The sequence below is a fragment of the Polypterus senegalus genome, chromosome 9 (genome assembly GCF_016835505.1).
Source record: "Polypterus senegalus isolate Bchr_013 chromosome 9, ASM1683550v1, whole genome shotgun sequence".
Lineage (NCBI taxonomy): Eukaryota > Metazoa > Chordata > Cladistia > Polypteriformes > Polypteridae > Polypterus > Polypterus senegalus.
Window position 1 is genome coordinate 14,363,082 of NC_053162.1, and position 19,886 is coordinate 14,382,967.

A 19,886-nucleotide genomic window follows, 5' to 3' on the forward strand; every position below is an offset into this window, starting at 1 on the left:
CTGTGAACACCACCTTATTTCACATTTCAGGAAACTGATATTTTTTTCCAATTAACAATACAAAGCATTAAAAAAAACTGTCTCCTGGATCATTTTGTTCTTCCATCTTCAAAACCCACATTTATAATTAGGGCCTCACAGAATGCCCAAGTTTTTCTCAGCATCGTCATTCATAAGGCAGTGCTGAACTGGAGTACCAAGGTTTTCTGTGGCAGTACCACTAGGTACTGTACAGCATTCTATAAAAATATACTCTATATTACAATATCGTCAGATAACATAGCAATGTCAAATCCGTTTCATTCAACGCAGGGCTAGTGGGGTAGAGCCTGTTAGGGTTAGGATTAGGCTTCCACACCAAGAAAGCAGAAGTGAAAATATTCTGGAGTCACCACTTAGGGCAAACAGCTTGGCATCTCATGCTGGACTTGTGCTTATTTCTGCTTAGATGAAGTGGTTTAAAGGTTCTACAAAAAAAAAAGACGCTCCCATTGGAATTACCACGTAACGTACCCCAGCCTCATTAAGTTCATCGTCCACTTTATTCTTGCCTATGCTGGCGCAGTACTAAAAAGAGGCATGAAGTGTGATTTTTTTTTATAAACAACAATATATATAACTGGTATAAAAATATAATATTCATAATGTCACATAAAACCGCCACTTTATGTACTGTACCTGGTTCCACTTCTTTCTGCATTCGATCAACCCATACCGTATCACCCTACAGCAAGCTACAAGAACATTTTCAGGGATCAATGGATACTTGGAAGGCACCAAAAAATGTCTTGGACTCATTACTCAAGTCTATTAAATTGTAGTCACCAACATCTACAGTTAATTTATCATCTTTATCAAGACTAAGAACTGCACCGATGTAGGCAGTTTCGATCCACTTGCTGGTTTCGGTCATAGTCTTCACTCCAGTCAAGAGTTTAATTTTTTCAGGGTACTTATCTGTTTCCTTGCAAATGTTAAAAGACAATGTTCTTGCTTTAGGCTTTTCTTCGTACATGTGGTAAAAGAGGATTTGTGCGTACACATAATATTCTCCTTTGCTTGGAATGACCAGTGCTTTGTTTTGGTAACGGATCCCTTTGGTAAAGGCATAACCCTGTTCAGGCTCCCAAGACAAGGTGTTATTCCGATCATTCATCACCGCTGAAAAAAAACAAGGGGGAGAAATAAATATGTCATCTCACTGTAAATCAGAGTATTCACACAGAAAAGAATTCATTTTGATATACTTTGGTAATCCCCAAGGGAAAACTGTCTTTTCACATGACCTTTGGGGGTCAGAGCACAGGGATTTTCTGGTTGTGGGTGTTGCTTGATGGCAAAATGGAGGAAGATCCCTTCTGGCACTTCAACCGGCAACCTTCTAGATACCAGCACAGATCCTTAGCCACAGAGCCACCGCTCCACCTTATAATTAACTAGTAAGACAACGTTACACGAGGGCTGGCAGATTACAGACGTCTGTGAGTGGCCTGCAGACTGTTCGCACCTGTGCCACTTGGTCTGAATAGTCTGCTACTCAGGGGCTTTTAATTATTTTGATTCAAATTAAACTCATAGGGTTAGAGCGGGAGAGCTCACACGCAGTCTTCGAGGTTCCAGTGCCTCAAACCGAGTTTCTCAATTAAAAGTGGGCTATTGTTGCCGAAGCAATTACTGCTCAAGAACATATTTGTGCTTCATTTTAGGGAACCTGGGAGTTAAGATTCTCAACATTTCATTGCTTCTTTTAGTCTCAAATAGCAACATTCTCTGTTTTCAATCACTTCTGGTTTTATTAAATAGTTTCCAGTTAACCATAAGATGCAATTAAAAGAGGAACTTGCAGTTTACCATCTACAGTATTTCACAAAAGTGAGTACACCCCTCACATTTTTGTAAATATTTTATTATATCTTTTCATGGGACAACACTCAAGATACAGTGGTGTGAAAAACTATTTGCCCCCTTCCTGATTTCTTATTCTTTTGCCTGTTTGTCACACAAAATGTTTCTGATCATCAAACACAATTAACCATTAGTCAAATATAACACAAGTAAACACAAAATGCAGCTTTTAAAGGATGGTTTTTATTATTTAGGGAGAAAAAGTGTGTGAAAAAGTAATTGCCCCCTTGTTAAAAATAACCTACCTGTGGTGTATCCCACCTGAGTTCAATTTCCGTAGCCACCCCCAGGCCTGATTACTGCCACACCTGTTTCAATCAAGAAATCACTTAAATAGGAGCTGCCTGACACAGAGAAGTAGACCAAAAGCACCTCAAAAGCTAGACATCATGTCAAGATCCAAAGAAATTCAGGAACAAATGAGAACAGAAGTAATTGAGATCTATCAGTCTGGTGAAGGTTATAAAGCCATTTCTAAAGCTTTGGGACTCCAGTGAACCACAGTGAGAGCCATTATCCACAAATGGCAAAAACATGGAACAGTGGTGAACCTTCCCAGGAGTGGCCGGCCCACCAAAATTACCCCAAGAGCACAGAGACGACTCATCCGAGAGGTCACAAAAGACCCCAGGACAACGTCTAAAGAACTGCAGGCCTCACTTGCCTCACTTAAGGTCAGTGTTCACGACTCCACCATAAGAAAGAGACTGGGCAAAACGGCCTGCATGGCAGATTTCCAAGACACAAACCACTGTTAAGCAAAAAGAACATTAGGGCTCATCTCAATTTTGCTAAGAAACATCTCAATGATTGCCAAGACTTTTGGGAAAATACCTTGTGGACTGATGAGACAAAAGTTGAACTTTTTGGAAGGCAAATGTCCCGTTACATCTGGCGTAAAAGGAACACAGCATTTCAGAAAAAGAACCTCATACCAACAGTAAAATATGGTGGTGGTAGTGTGATGGTCTGGGGTTGTTTTGCTGCTTCAGGACCTGGAAGGCTTGCTGTGATAGATGGAACCATGAATTCTACTGTCTACCAAAAAATCCTAAAGGAGAATGTCCGGCCATCTGTTCATCAACTCAAGCTGAAGCGATCTTGGGTGCTACAACAGGACAATGACCCAGAACACACCAGCAAATCCACCTCTGAATGGCTGAAGAAAAACAAAATGAAGACTTTGGAGTGGCCTAGTCAAAGTCCTGATCTGAATCCAATTGAGATGCTATGGCATGACCTTAAAAAGGCGGTTCATGCTAGAAATCCCTCAAATAAAGCTGAATTACAACAATTCTGCAGATGAGTGGGCCACAATTCCTCCAGAGTGCTGTAAAAGACTCATTGCAAGTTATCGCAAACGCTTGATTGCAGTTATTGCTGCTAAGGGTGGCCCAACCAGTTATTAGGTTCAGGGGGCAATTACTTTTTCACACAGGGCCATGTAGGTTTGGATTTTTTTTTCTCCCTAAATAATAAAAACCATCATTTAAAAACTGCATTTTGTGTTTACTTGTGTTATATTTGACTAATGGTTAAATGTGTTTGATGATCAGAAACATTTTGTGTGACAAACATGCAAAAGAATAAGAAATCAGGAAGGGGCAAATAGTTTTTCACACCACTCTATGACACTTTGATACAATGTACAGTAGTCCGTGTACAGCTTGTATAACAGTGTCAATTTGCTGCCCCCTCAAAATAACTCAACACACAGCCATTAATGTCTAAACCGCTGGCAACAAAAGTTAGCACACCCCAAGTGGAAAATGTCCAAATTGTGCCCAATTAGCCATTTCCCTCCCCAGTATCATGTGACTCATTAGTGCTGTAAGGTCTCAGGTGTGAATGGGGAGCAGTTGTATTAAATTTGGTGTTATCGCTCTCACACCCTCTCATACTGGTCACTGGAAGTTCAACATGGCACATCATGGCAAAGAATTCTCTGAGGATTTGAAAAAAATAATTGTTGCTCTACATAAAGATGGCTGAGGCTATAAGAAGATTGCCAACACCCTGAAACTAAGCTTCAGCACGGTGGCCAAGACCATACAGCGGTTTAACAGGACAGGCTCCACTCAGAACAGGCCTCGCCATGGGAGACCAAAGAAGTTGAGTGCAAGTGCCCAGCGTCGTATCTAGAGGTTGTCTTTTGAAAATAGATGTACGAGTGCTGCCAGCATTGCTGCAGAGGTTGAAGGGGTGGGGGATCAGCCTGTCAGTGCTCAGACCATACGCCGCACACTGCATCAAATTGGTCTGCATGGCTGTCATCCCAGAAGGAAGCCTCTTCTAAAGATGATGCACAAGAAAGCCTGCAAACAGTTTACTGAAGACAAACAGACTAAGGACATGGATTACTGGAACCATGTCCTGTGGTCTGATGAGACCAAGATAAACTTATTTGGTTCAGAGGGTGTCAAGTGTGTGTGGTGACAACCAGGTGAGGAGTACAAAGACAAGTGTGGTGGGAGTGTCATGGTTTGGGGCCGCATGAGTGCTGCTGGCTCTGAGGAGCTACAGTTCATTGAGGGAACCATGAATGCCAACATGTACTGTGACATACTGAAGCAGAGCATGATCCCCTCGCTTCGGAAACTGGGCCGCAGGGCAGTATGCCAACATGATAACGACCCCAAACACACCTCCAAGACGACCACTGCCTTGCTAAAGAAACTGAGGGTAAAGGTGCAGGACTGGCCAAGCATGTCTCCAGACCTAAACCCTATTGAGCATCTGTGGGGCATCCGAAAACGGAAGGTGGAGGAGCGCAAGGTCTCTAACATCCACCAGCTCCGTGATGTAGTCATGGAGGAGTGGAAGAGGATTCCAGTGGCAACTTGTGAAGCTCAAGTGAACTCCATGTCCAAGAGAGTTAAGGCAGTGCTGGAAAATAATTGTGGCCACACAAAATATTGACACTTTGGGCACAATTTGGACATTTTATTTTACTGCACAGGCTATAAAATGATGTTGGGCTTACAGGCCCCGTGCTCGCTTGGTTTAGTTCTTATTTATCAAATCGATTCCAATATGTACAGAAATGTGCTGACAGTACTCCATCATTATACACAGAAGTTCAATATGGTGCCCCGCAGGGCTCAGTACTGGGACCTTTACTGTTTTCACTTTACATGCTTAGCACTCGAATCTCTCATTAGGAAATATAATGTTAATTTTCACTTGTATGCAGATGACACCCAGTTATACATTTCTTTTAGATCAAATGAAGTTTCTCCAATGTTGTCTTTAATTAGTTGTGTTAGTGAATTAAAAGAGTGGATGAATGACAACTAATTGTCTTTAAATACAGATAAAACAGAGTTGTTAATTGTTGGAGGGAATGACGCTGATCACAGCAATATTTTGTCATCATTTAACTCAGTTGGAATCCCAATTAATTTTACTGAATCAGCCCGCAATCTAGGTGTTATCTTTGACTCTAGCATGTGATTTAAAGCACATATTACAAAGTCGTCCAAAACATGTTTTTTCCATCTTAAAAATTTTAGGAAATTTAGGCGCTTTCTAAATAAACAGGATTCTTAGAAATTAATTCATGCATTTATCTCTAGTAGAATTGACTACTGCAATGCGGTGTTCACTGGATGTTCAAACTGTTCTTTATACAGCCTCCAGTTAATCCAAAATGCTGCTGTAAAAAGTATTACAAGAACAAGAAAATACGAACACATAATTCCAGTTCTTAAATCCTTAAGTTTAGGGCAGATTTTAAAACCCTCCTTTTAACATATAAAGCATTAAATGGCCGAGGTCTGGCTTACTTGTCTGAACTTATCATGACTTACAAACCTGAGCGCACATTAAGATCCCAAGATGCCGGTCTGCTTATGATTCCAAGGATTAATAAAATAACAGTGGGAGGTCGAGCTTTTAGTCACAGGGCCCCTAAACTGTGGAATGGTCTGCCTGCTACTATAAGAGATGCCCCTTCGGTCTCAGATTTAAAATCCCGGCTGAAGACTCACTACTTCAGTTTAGCACACCCTGACTAGAGCTGCTGATTAACTGTACAGACTGCGTCTCTGTTGTTAGTCATTAGCACTAAAACATAAGGAATATGACAGTTATAATTGAATACTAACCCTCACCTATTCTGTTTCTGTTCTCGGTACTCAAATGTGGCAATTGGTGCCCACGGCCCACCTGCCAAGTTGTTTGCCTGCCTATGGTAAAGTCATCCCTGATGGAGGATCGCAGGAATTGTGGGAAAGAGGGGTCCTTTCATCAGATTGGCTGGGCCCAGCACTGTTTCAGCCGTGGAATGGCCAAATGGGGGAGGCAGCTTGATGGATGAGGTCTCCAGGACTCTAAAAATATCCAAATCTTATTATGTGATATCATCTACTGTTAAATTCTTTTCTGTACTTCTAAGATTTTTATTTTATGCTGTATTGAGGATTTGTTCTGTTCTGTGTATTGTATTGACCCCCTTTTTGACACCCACTGCACACCCAACCTACCTGGAAAGGGGTCTCTCTTTGAACTGCCTTTCCCGAGGTTTCTTCCATTTTTCCCTACAAGGTTTTTAGGGAGTTTTTTCTTGTCTTCTCAGAGAGTCAAGGCTGGGGGGCTGTCAAGAGGCAGGGCCTGTTAAAGCCCATTGCGGCACTTCCTGTGTGATTTTGGGCTATACAAAAATAAACTGTATTGTATTGTATTTTTCACTTAGGGGTGTACTCACTTTTGTTGCCATCAGTTTAGACATTAATGGCTGTGTGTTGAGTTAGGGTTAGGGGACAGCAAATTTACACTGTTATACAAGCTGTACACTACTTTACATTGTTTCAAAGTGTCATATCTTCAGTGTTGTCCCATGAAAAGATATAATAAAATATTTACAAAAATGTGAGGGGTGTACACACTTACAGTATGTGAGATACTGTAGATTGGGAAATGTAAGAGAGAGTGAAATTATCAATGCATGATGTCAAATATGAAAGTGACTGACTTTTTCAGTCGCTCAGAAACCATCAGCTTGCACCCTGTCCTGAATGCAAATACATAGTACAAAATCCTTCATCATCTTGTCTTTGGCAAGTAAGAAAGAGGGGGCCCAGAAGATATGACTGACTTGTGTTGATACAAAGATAATCAGCTTTTGAAATGTTAAGAAATAGGGGACTGGAAAATCAACATTTAGACACACTGGGTTGCCAAATAAGATTTCCAAACAATGCAAACTGAGAAAGGGGGAAATCCACCACTTCATAGACAGGCAAGAGAAATTAAAATAGCTTGGGGTATTGAGACAGGCCCGGGCAAATGTTACAACAAACCCAAATGCCAAAAACGGACAACTTCCCCTTTAAAGAAAACAATGAATCACAATCACAGGGGAGGAAAGAAAAATAAAACCAGTACCAAAGAACTTGTCATAAAAAACAAAGGAAAATGTTAAAGAAGCTGGCATCATGTGAGTGAAACAAGAAAGACAAGAAACCGAGAGAGCTGAACAAATGGAAAATGGTAGTTTTAATTCTGTGACAGATAACAATGAGCAATTTGTGATAAAATAGCCTGCAGTTGGAAATCTTCTAGCAAAGAGGGATGCCTCACAAAGCACAGATGATGAAGCTACCATGAACAAAGCAGGATGTGCCCCTAAAGTATGTACAGTACATGAAAAAACTATTCAGACCCCATTACTTTGTCCACAATTTATTATGCTGTAGATTTCATTTTAAATGGATAAATCAAAAGGAGCCAGTTGAGGTGCTATAGGGTATCTGATTAGGAAGCCTCCTAAATGCCTCCCTGGGGTGGTGTTTTGGGCATGTCCAACCAGTACGAGACCTCGAGGCAGACCCAAGACATGCTTGAGAGATTATACTGAAAATGCCTTGATCCTCCAACTTTGGAGAAGGTTGTGAAGAAAAGGGATGTCTGGGCATCTTTGCTTAGACTGCTGCCCCGCAATCTAAACCTGGATAAGCAACAGAAAATGGATGAATGGATGGATGGATGGATGGATAGAATTACCAATTTTGCTCATTAATCCACACTCATTAACTCATAACATCAAAGTGAAATCACGTTATCATAAAGTTCTGCAAATTAATTAAAACTGAAATCTCTCCATCATACAAGTAGTCAGACCCTCTGTGCTCAGGTGCTCTCCTGTTTGCTTTAATTGCCCTTGAGATGTTTCTAGAACTTGATTGGAATCCACTTGTGGCAAACTGAATTGATTGAGCATCATTTAGAAAGGCACACATGTACCTGTGTATAGGAGGTCCTATAACTAATAACGGATCGTAAAGAGTGCCCAGCATATCATCGGCTGTTCTTTACCCCCTCTGGATGAACTGCACAGCTCACTGCCTCGGGAAAGCAGAAAACATCTTAAAAGACTCCTCTCACCCCGCTCAGGACATCAGGCAAAAGATAGAGGAGCATCAAAACAAAGACTAACAGACCGAATAACAGTTTCTACCCTGCTGCTATTAGGGCACTGATGCCACCTAATCACCTCCAGTGCAGCGCAGTAAGGAGATCTGAGTTTGCTTCCCGGGTTCACTTCCTGCGTGGAGTTTGCATGTTCTCCCCGTGTCTGCGTGGGTTTCCTCCCACAATCCAAAGACATGCAGTTTAGGTGCATTGGCAGTCCTAAATTGTCCCTAGTGTGTGCTTGGTTGGTATGTGTGTGTATGCGTGCCCTGCAGTGGGCTGGCGCCCTGCCCGGGGTTTGTTTCTTTCCTTGCACCCTGTGTTGGCTGAGATTGGCTCCAGCAGACCCCTGTGACCCTATAGTTAGGATATAGCGGGTTAGATAATGGATGGATGGATTCTGTTCACCATGAGAATTTTCTTCAATAATTCTTGTTGGAGTTTACATCCCGCCTGACGCGAATGTAAATGAAGCACACCAACAGTTGGCAAACTACATCACTAGTTTGGAGAACAGTCTTGTGAGCTCCCCAATTATAGTGATGGGTGACTTTAATAACGCAAGCCTAAGCATCGAGCTTCCCAGATACAGACAGCTTGTTAAATGCCCCACCAGGAACAAGAAGACTTTGGATCACTGCCACTGTGCTGTAAAGGACACATACTGGGCATTACCATGCACTCCACTTGGTAACAGTGACCATGTTATGCTACAGTTGCTACTTGATTATAAACAAAGGCTAAAATTGAGTGTTTAGAAAAGCGCCTACGAGTAAATAAAATGTATTATTATTATTATTATTATTTAAAATTTGCGAAACCGGTAAAGAAATCCATTTGTTTATGGATTGATGAGTCAGTCCAATTATTACAAGATTGTCTGGACTCTACAGATTGGGATATTTTTAAAAATGCTTGTGAAAACGTTCATAAGCTGACTGACAGTGTTGCATCTTATGTCAGCTTCTGAGAAGAGGTTTGCATTCCCAACAAATCTATTATGATTTATAACAATCAAAAGCTGTGGTTCACCAAAGAACTAAGGAATCTCCATCAGGTTAATGAAAAGCCCATAAATCTGGTGATAAGGATACATACAGACTGGCCAGGAATAGGCTAAACAATGCAATCAGATATGCTAAATGGAAACACAAAAATACACTGGAGCGTCAATTTTCAGCTAACAATAGTTCCTCTGTATGGAGAAGCTTTCATTCTAATTAAAAAAAGACATCTCTTAGTGGGCGGCACGGTGGCGCAGTGGGTAGCGCTGCTGCCTCACAGTTAGGAGACCCGGGTTCGTTTCTCAGGTCCTCCCTGCGTGGAGTTTGCATGTTCTCCCCGTGTCTGCGTGGGTTTCCTCCCAAAGACATGCAGGTTAGGTGCATTGGTGATCCTAAATTGTCCCTAGTGTGTGTGCCCTGCGGTGGGCTGGTGCCCTGCCCGGGGTTTGTTTCCTGCCTTGCATCCTGTGTTGGCTGGGATTGGCTCCAGCAGACCCCCATGACCCTGTAGTTAGGATATAGCGGGTTGGATGATGGATGGATTATTCATTATTAATATTATTTGTGTCATTATTATACTTTCTACTGTACACTTGTGACTTTGTACTTGTAATGTTTTACATGTTTTACAGTAGAAAGAGGAGATTTAATAAAAATGTCATTTTTCAAGCCAAAAAATGCAACGCTTTTTACGTTGTTTTGCGAAACAATGTAATGCTATGGAAAGAACTGGTGAGCTCAGTAATCACGAAGGGACTGGAAGGCCAAGGAAGACCTCCACTGCTGATGACAGAAGAATCCTCACTATGGCCACGAAAAAGCCCCAAATGCCTGTCGGACCGATCAGAAACAGTCTTCAGGGGGCAGAGGTGTGTGTGTGTGTGTGTGTCCCCTTAAATGCTCAGGTTACAATAAATGCCTCCAAACTCATTAGACGACACGTCATCCTACAACAACATAATGTTACGGCAACACAGGAGTTTATCAACGTTAAAATATGGAAACGTCTTGAATGGTCAAGCCATTTGCCCAATTTAAATCAAATTGAGCAGGCCTTCAATAAAAAGAGAAAACTTAAGGGGACAAGCCCCCCGAAACAAGCAGAAGCTGAAGATGGCATCACCAGAGAAAATCCTCATTACCTGGTGATGTCTGTGAATCACAGATTTCAAACAGTCGCTGCATGCAAGGGCTATACGACAAAGTCCTAAATATATAATAGACCTGCCATTGCTGTGTTCCAAACATTATGGTGCCCTAAAATGGGGGGACCGTGTGGAGAAAGAGTGTGATGACCGAAATGTGTGCAAATCCCCTTAAATGAAAGTCTGTCCAATGTGCACTTTAATTACGTTTGAATTGCTTGATTGGAAGTTGAAGAAGAAAGTAAGGAGAAATGTGTCTTTGTCCCAAACATTATGGAGGGCACTGTACATACTCTGTATATACAGTATGCTGTTCTCTCTGAGACTTTATGAAGTGCCTTGAGCATGGGAAAGGCGCTATATAAATAAAACATATTAGTATTATTATTCCATCCATCCATTTTCTAACCCGCTGAATCCGAATACAGGGTCACGGGGGTCTGCTGGAGCCAATCCCAGCCAACACAGGGCACAAGGCAGGAACCAATCCTGGGCAGGGTGCCAACCCACCACAGAGTATTATTATTACTAAAGAGATAAAGTGTTTACTATGTGAAATTTCTTCATTTTCTTTGTGGTCCAGGGACGCCCAGGAGGACCAGAGGAGGACTTGTGCCTCCTCCAGACCGAGAGGGGGCGTCCGTCCTGGTTATGCTGGGAGCCTCGGGTACAGGGCTTGGAAGCCCAGCCCTGTAGGGACCCGTGGCCACCACCAGGCGGTGCCCCGATGCCGGTATATCCCGCCTGGTCCGCCCAGGAGGACCAGAGGAGGGCTTGTGCCTCCTACAGACCGAGAGGGGGCGTTCGTCCTGGTTATACTGGAGGCCTCGGGTAGAGGGCTTGGAAGCCCAACCCTGTAGGGACCCGTGGCCACCGCCAGGCGGCGCCCCAGTGCCTGATCATCCCAGGAGCCCGGCACTTCCGCCACACCAGGAAGTGCCGGGAGGAAGACGACCGGGGACACCCGGACGGCTTCAGGGTCTGCAGCCGGCACTTCCGCCACACTGGGGTGTGTCTAGGACTGATTGCCGGGAAGCAGCTGGAGCCCATCCGGGTTCATATAAAAGGGGCCGCCTCCCTCTAGTCATGGACAAGAGTCGGGAGGAAGAGTGGCAACGTCTGGAGGAGGAAGGAGGCGGTGGGAAGAAAAGAGAGTGAGAAAGAGAGAGAGAGAAAAGGAAAAGGAGAAAAGAGAAGGCATTGGATTGGCCTGGACTGAGAGGGGGGTTGGTGAGCAGAGTTGTACACAATAATGGAAAATAAACCAGTGATTGTGGGTGACATGAACGTGTCTGCCTGTCTGTGTCCGGGATGAGGTTCACATCTTATATACAAAGTTCAAGGCTTTGACATGGATATAAAAAAATTTGTTTAAGAAAGAAATAATCTTGAATAAATTCTGGAGAATACATGCCTGTCACATGAGCTGTTGATAATGATGATGACGATGACGTGCCGACTCTTGGAACAATAACCGATGGACCTAGTAAAAGAAAACAGAAACGATTATTAATTAACCAGCTAAGAAATGCTCCCTACTCTTACCGGGGCCAAACAACTCCATCTTTGATTCACCTGTCCAGAGCACATTGTTCCAGAAGGCCTAGATGATCAATGTCAAACTGTAGTCTTGCCCTGTTGTTCTTTTTTAGATAGCAAAGGAATACTTTGCACAAAGGTCAACATTTGTGTAATCTCTTTCTGATTGTCGATGCGTAAACTTTGTTACCAAACATTGTAAGAGTTACCTGCAGAACGCAAAATGAAATTCTGGCATTCTTAGAGCCTTCTTTAAGTATCAAAAGGTCATCTCTTGGGATGAAGTTGCTGGGACAAATCAACAGTCATCTGAAATCTTCACTACTTGTAGATGATTTTCCTTACGGTGGAATGACTGATTTTAAATAATCTGGCCATCTTTTGGAAATTCCTTGCCAGACTCCTAAGTATCTGCAACCTTCTTTGTGAGAGCTCTTTTGTTCTTGGCATGATGACACCACACACGTCAATAGTAAAGAGAACACCAGACCTTCTATAGGTGCAGTTTAAATAAGACAGACAGGGTCACCTGAAGACTCCACAAGGAGGTCCTAATCTGTGGTACCTTATCTAGAATACCTGATTCTAATATGATGGACCTGAAATGGGGGGAAATGTAGCAGTGGACTTACTTCTTCCAAATGACAAATGTGCAAAAAAAACCTTCACTTCCCAACCCACCGCTGTTACTTCAGGTGGGCTCTGTCCTGGGGCCTCTTCTTTTTATCATTTACCTTCTTCCCCTTTTTCCGTAAATCTAACATTCATTTTCACTGTTATGCTGATGACACCCAGCTCTGCCTTGCTGGTAAACCTACCTCCTCTTTTCCACCACCTTCGCTTATTGACTGCATTGCTGAAATTAAATCCTGGTTCTCTTCAAATTTTCTTAAATTAAACAGTGATAAAACTGAGGTTCTCCTCATTGGTTCAAAATCATCATTATCCAAAGCCAAGAATCTTTCTGTTATTATTGACAACTCTGTTGTTTCCCCATCACCTCAGGTCAAGAGTCTGGGTGTCATCCTCGACAGTACTCTATCCTTCCAATTTCACATTAATAACGTCACCCGGTCTGCTAATTTCCACCTACGTAATATTAATCGCAATTCGCCGCTCCCTCACTCCTCATACCACTGCCATTCTTGTTCATAGTCTTGTCACTTCTCAGCTGGACTACTGCAATTCACTCCTCTTGGGTCTCCCTAATAAATCTCTTCATAAGGTTCAGTTAGTCCAGAATTCTGCAGCACGCATCATTACTCGAACCCCATCTATTCACCATATTACTTGGGTCTTGCAGCAGCTCCATTGGCTCCCGATTAAGTTTCGAACTGATTTTAAGATTCTGCTATTAACATTTAAGGCCATCCATAACCTCGCCCCTCCATATCTGTCTGACCTCCTTCATGTTGCCATTCCCTCCCGTAACCTTGGATCCTCTTCCTCCATCCACCTGACCGTCCCCATCGCCCGTCTAACCACCGTGGGGAGCGGAGCGTTCAGCCGATCTGCTCCCACGCTCTGGAATTCATTACCTGCCGAGCTTAGAAATATCAAATCATATTCATCCTTCAAATGTGAACTTAAAACGCATCTGTTTAAAATAGCTTGTTCTTTATGATTACAGTGGTTATGTTTGGTTTTAATTTGTCTATTTTCTGATGTTTTTAGTTGTTTATAATTGTGTCTTTTATTTATTTATTGTTTGTTTGGCGTCCTTGAGTTCGCAGAAAGGCGCCTTGTATAAATAAAATGTATTATTATTATTTTCGATCATGTAGAGTTTGATGTGCCATTTGTTCAGGTACATCACTTTTATCTGTAGGCGCAGTTTACATGAAGATCTAATGTCTTCCTGTTGAAATATGTTGAAGAAGTCAACAATTTCCATCTGGTGTGCTTACTTTTTCAAATGACTGTATAAGACATCCACATTTTTGTCACCTGCCGTTCCTAAATAGGCCAGCATGCTTGTGCAATGTTCAGCTCTGCGCACTCAAACAAAAATGGAAAAAGAAAAAAGATTTCCTGACTAATTTTCTCAGAATAAAAAGTCAGGACATATGGAATAACAACTGTAATGGTTACACTGGTCTTTCATCAGGGGTTTCGCAAAGTTTCAGAATCTGGAAGCATTGCTGAAAAAGTGGTATGGAAACAAAAGTAAGGAGTACTCTACGTAACCTGAGCTGTGTTTTCGATTAAATAAAGTCAAGTTCTAAATTTTCATATTTCCAATAAATTGTGTAATATTGGTCTAGCATTTAAATCTAAAGTTAGAAATGTCAGCTGAATCAACTTGGCAGAGTGGCACTGCAGCACGCATCATTACTCGAACCCCATCTATTCACCATATTACTCGGGTCTTGCAGCAGCTCCATTGGCTCCCGATTAAGTTTCGAACTGATTTTAAGATTCTGCTATTAACATTTAAGGCCACTCCTAACCTCGCCCCTCCATATCTGTCTGACCTCCTTCACTCATGACATGCTCACTACAAGGAAGCCATTCCAGGTGTACCCATTCCTGGGCATTAGTTTTGTATACTATTAACACTGATTTCATTTTTCATTCCAACAGATGGTGCATACAACCAACACTATAAACTAATAAAGGAAAATCTGAAAAGGAAACACTGATAGGAGAACTACAAATCCCTTAGCATGGTTGCTAAGGTTAGCAAGAAATTTTTCAAAATAAGCAAAACATATGAAAGAAGTGTCAAAAAATACAATAATGATAATTTTAAAAAAAAAAACCAACTCGGTCTATAAATTGCGGTGGGTTGGCACCCTGCCCAGGATTGGTTCCTGCCTTGTGCCCTGTGTTGGCTGGGATTGGCTCCAGCAGACCCCCGTGACCCTGTGTTCAGATTCAACAGGTTGGAAAATGGATGGGTGGATGGATGGTATATAAATAAGAAAACTGGCCTTATGAGCCCATTCTGTTATCCATCGTTATACGCCAGCAGCAGCCACGTGGCAGCGACTCTGTTGCACCCGCTTGGACCACATGAACGAGATTTACTGCTGTAAGGATAATGACTGATAACTTCACGTGGTGGGCAGTGGATGAGCGAAAATAACTAGATGCACATGCCGTGAACTAAAATCCTGACACGACTAGGCTAGAGTCACTAAACCAGGCCAAAGTGGAGGTGACAAGCACTGCATTTTCCCCCAACAACTTGACTATAAGAGGGGTCAAAAATAGGTGGCTTTACCCGAAGATGAAAAGGCCGAATGGGATTGGGTGTGTATTATTACAGAAGATCAACTGGACAACCCATGTATCATTTAAAAAACATGATGTCTACCTTGATTACTTAGATTTCAGCTTGACTTTGATGGGTAGCAACAAGTAGTCTGTTATAAATAATATATATTATATTTCCACCCCTCTTTTTGTGGGCCAGTTTTGGCCTGCCTTTTGATTTTGAGGTCAGGCTGCTAAGGGTGAGGCCCAACATCCTTCACATCTCCTATAACTCTGTGAGCGCCAGTACGATTTTCTGTGCTGTGGTGTGCTGGGCTGGTAACATCAAGAGAGGTCCACTGAATGAAAAAGCTAATTAAAAGGGCAAGCTCAGTTATAGGACACACTCTGGACCCCCTGAAGGTCATAGTAAAGAGACCTGGGGAGTGGGCAGACCAAGGTTGTACTGTGCTTTCTTGTTTTTGAGGCCTGTGTCCCATTTCTGATATTTTCAGTGGCATCACAGAACAGATTTGATCATTTTTTCCATGTGTCCTGTGTGTTTCAAACAGGATGTTTCATCAGATGAAGGAAGGAAGGCAGGAAGGAAGGAAGATCTTCAAAGTTCAGTCCTGTAGGCCCCCTATGGCTGCAGGATTTTGTGTCAGCCAGTTTCACATTCAGTGAATCACTTCTCCATTCATTTATCTCATTATTTAATTAGCTGCCCTTTTCCTTCTCTTATTTTGCATTCAGAAAAGTACAGTAGTGCAAGAGTTACATTTATCAGAAATATTTGTATTTTTCCTTCAGTATACATTGCACTGTTTAACTTTGCTTGGCCATTTTCTTTTTAATCCACTTTTTTGGAGTTTGCTCTGCTAATTCTTTTCAACAACCAACAATTAACGATGAACTGAGCCGAGCCTGGGGACACAGCACAGAATGCAAAAGAGAACATACTCCACATGTATCCACTTTTCAGCTTATTAGTGAAATAAAAGCGTAAATAACATGAAAATCAATGTCACTGTATATTGGACCACTTATTTACATATTTCTGTGCCTTCCCTTTCCTTGTTTCGAGGGTGTAGACAATCTAACTGGCTGCTTTTAAGATCATGGATGATGATTCCTTCCTTCAATTTTTAACTTACTTTTATCTTTGCTAATTTATTTCACCCATTATATCTGCCATTTCAGAAATTTCTGGCCAGTGCTATTTTGTGTTCCTGTTTTTAATGTCACTGCTCTGATCTTAGGGATGTGACTCTGGAGGTCATGACTTCTAACCAGTTACCCTGCAGGGCTAAAAGTCACTCAGACAGTTCAGTTTCCTGTCTGAGCTGACGGATCACAAAACAACAACAAAACATTAATTTATACTTGTACGGCCTAAAATCATACAAGGAATGCCTTAATGGACTTTAATGGGCCATGTTTTTAGAAAGCCCCCCAGCCTTGACTCCCAAAGAGTATCTATCTATCTATCTATCTATTATATAGTGCCTTTCATATCTATCTATCTGCCTGTCTGTCTGTCTATCTATCTGTTATATAGTGCCTTTCATATCTATCTATCTATCTGTTATATAGTGCCTTTCATATCTATCTATCTATCTATTGATCTATCATTATATAGTGCATTTCATATCTATCTATCTATAATTATATAGTGCCTTTCATATCTATCTATCTGCCAGTCTGTCTATCTATCTGTTATATAGTGCCTTTCATATCTATCTATCTATCTATCTATTATATAGTGCCTTTTATATCTATCATTATATAGTGCCTTTCATATCTATCTATCTATCTATCTATTATATCTGGTGCAAGTGGCTGTGGTGGACTCTGAGTGCAGTGAGTGTTTTTTTTTTTCTAATCTTTATCTATTTTTTCATTCCTTTTTTTCACTATTCTGTTATGCTTTTGAGTATTGTTTTTACTGAGTGGTGTTTTAGCCAATGCAGCCAGGATGGCTGCGAATTTAGAGACCTTGAGCCGCCGCCATGGGATCAAACTTCTGTTAGAGGAGTTTGTTCCATTGGAGACGGCGGTCTTAGCAGTCGGTTAGGTGGTCGGTTGTGAGAACATTAAATCAGCTTCCAGAATGAACGGCTGTATTGTTTTATTCTTAAGTTCAGTAGATCTGGTCTCAATAGTGGTGGAAAGAGGTGTAGTTATTGATGGATCTTTCATACAGGTAACTCCGCTGGGCACCCCAGCACGCAAAGTAATTATTTCAAATGTATCGCCGTTTATAAAGAATGAAACTATTGAAAAAGAGCTGGAGCGCCATGACAGGACTTGTTTCTAAAATTCTTTTTATTCCATTGGGGAGTAAATCCCCAGCGTTAAAGCATGTTCTGACTTTCCGAAGACAAGTTTACGAGGTTTTGAGAATGAAAATCTAAATATTGCAATGACGTTTAAAGTTGATGGATTTGATTATGTAATCTTTGTGTCTTCGGATGAAATGAAATGTTTATGGTGCGGGGGTGAACTACATCTGATTAAACATTGGCCCGAGAAAGAAAAAGAAAAACGAGGCAATGAACATGAAGTTCAGGAAAGGTTGGAAGGTGAAGTTCAAAGCCGTCCTGTAGCAGCTGGGAGCCAAGAGATCGTAGACGAGGGGGAGGCAGTGCCTCAGGGGGATGAGGAAAAAGGTAATCCAGATGAAAATGAAAGTGGTTTAAATACGGAGACTTCTTTAACAGTACATGGCAGATCATGGGGAGATGTGGATGTGGAAGAGGAGGACGAAAATATTGATATTGAGAAAGATGGCGAGTTTAGACTCCCAGGGCGGAAGAGGCATGGGATAGAAGACGGTGGTAGAACGAAAAAGCGGATGAACACGAGTCGGGGATCGGGCGTAGAGGGTGGAGATGTCGCTGATCCTCTGTTTAATGCTAAGGGGACTTTTGCAGTTCTCGCAGAGACAGTTGATGACGGTTCTGCTGTGGTGAGCGCAGGGGAGGAGGATGATGGAGAAATGTCGGACTGTTCAACCATCTCGGACTCCCAGGATTTAAGTGGCAGAGGCGGTTACAGCGCCCAGAATGTTAAACAGTTTTTACAGGCGACAGAGGGCAGGAGAAGGGTGAATGTGGCGGATTTTTTCCCCGATGTGAATCTGTTTATATCGTCAGTGGGTAGTTTGAGAAAAGACAAAACCATGGCCACAATATTTAACATCAAGAGCTCGTGAGATTAAAGAATATCACGAATAGGTTGAGGAAACAGGCTAAAAAATGAAAAGTGTAATGGATAAAATTTTTAGGAATTTTCCGCCGTTGTATCTGTGGTGGTCACTTGGTTTGGTGCTGAGCTGCTGTTTACATTTAATCAGTATGGCGAACTTGAAATTGGGTAGTTTAAATATTAACGGGGAGGAATCCAAGCAAGAGACTGACGCTCTTTGAGTTTCTAACCCAAAAAAATCTGACAGTCGCCTTTATACAGGAAACCCACATAGATGAGACAAACCAGTGGGAGTGGAGCAGGGACTGGAAGGGGGGCTGCTTCTTCAGCAATGGGACACATGTCAGTGCAGGGGTGGCGGTCTTGTTTTGCAGTGGTTTTTGAATGGAGGATCATAATGTGCATGAGGTGGTGAAAGGGAGGCTACTGAAAGTACAAACAAAAGTAAATGGCTGTTGGTTCACTTTTATTAATGTATATGCACCAAATAATGGGAATGAGAAACTTGTAGTATTTCAGTAAGTATTGGCTGATGTTTTAAGTCAGTGTGACCCTGAGGAAGTGGTGATATTGGGTGGGGATTTTAATTGTACCCTTGACCCTCAGAGGGACAGAAATAACAGCCTGGAGCCACGGGAATGGGGAAGGATAGTGGGGGAGACGGGGCTGCTGGATGTGTGGAGGAGTAAACATGGAGACCGCAGCAGGCAGTACACATGGGGAAAGATAACTGGTGAGACCCTTTCAATGGCGAGGCTCGATAGATTTTATACTTTTAAGCACCTGTTGGGTCTGTTTAAGGAATGCGCCATTGTCCCCACTGGTTTCTCAGACCACAGCCTAGTGGTTTGTACAGTTCTATCGAGCACCTACAGGCCTCGCAGCGCATACTGGCATTTTAATGCACTCCTACTACAAGATCAACGATTTAAAGACATTTTTCATTATTTTTGGAGAGGTTGGAGGAGTTCGAGGAAGGAGTTCACCGGCTTACAGCATTGGTGGGAAATGGGGAAGAATCACATTCGATCCTTGTGTCAGCAATATACCAGAAATGTCACACGGTCGTTACAGTCAGAAATGACACAACTGGGAGCCAGAATATCTCAGATTGAACAGCTATTAGGGAATGGCTCAGATGAAACACTTAAAGAGAGTCTCAAAGCAACGAAGAGGGGGCTCTCACATTTGCTAGACATAAAAGCTCAGGGGGCTCTAGTGAGGGCTCGCTTCCAGCAGTTAACACAAATGGATGCACCAACACAATACTTTTTTGGTCTGGAAAAAAAGAATTCTCAAAGTAAAATTCTACAATGTGTGACTAAAGCTAATGGTGAAAAGACATAGGACTTGGGTGAGATAAGAACAGAAGTCCGAGTGTTTTATGAAAAGCTGTTTTCTACTGAAGGAGGTGGTAGTGACGAAAACTTACAGTCCTTTTTAGAGGACTTACCACAGCTTCCTGCAACAGATG

At 42.1% G+C, this 19,886-nt stretch overlaps 1 protein-coding gene across 1 annotated transcript in view; it reads right to left on the bottom strand.

Moving 5' to 3' along the window:
• Positions 1–479: 479 nt before the first annotated feature.
• The window catches only part of LOC120535120 (tumor necrosis factor ligand superfamily member 15-like), a 51,104-nt gene continuing 31,697 nt past the window's right edge, over positions 480–19,886 (bottom strand). Inside the window, exons 3-4 of the mRNA XM_039762717.1 lie at positions 11,880–11,948; positions 480–1,161 (exon numbers count right to left, since the gene is read on the bottom strand). Of these exons, the coding sequence (XP_039618651.1) occupies positions 749–1,161; positions 11,880–11,948 (482 nt within the window). The 3' untranslated portion in view covers positions 480–748. The remainder of the gene's footprint in view (positions 1,162–11,879; positions 11,949–19,886) is intronic.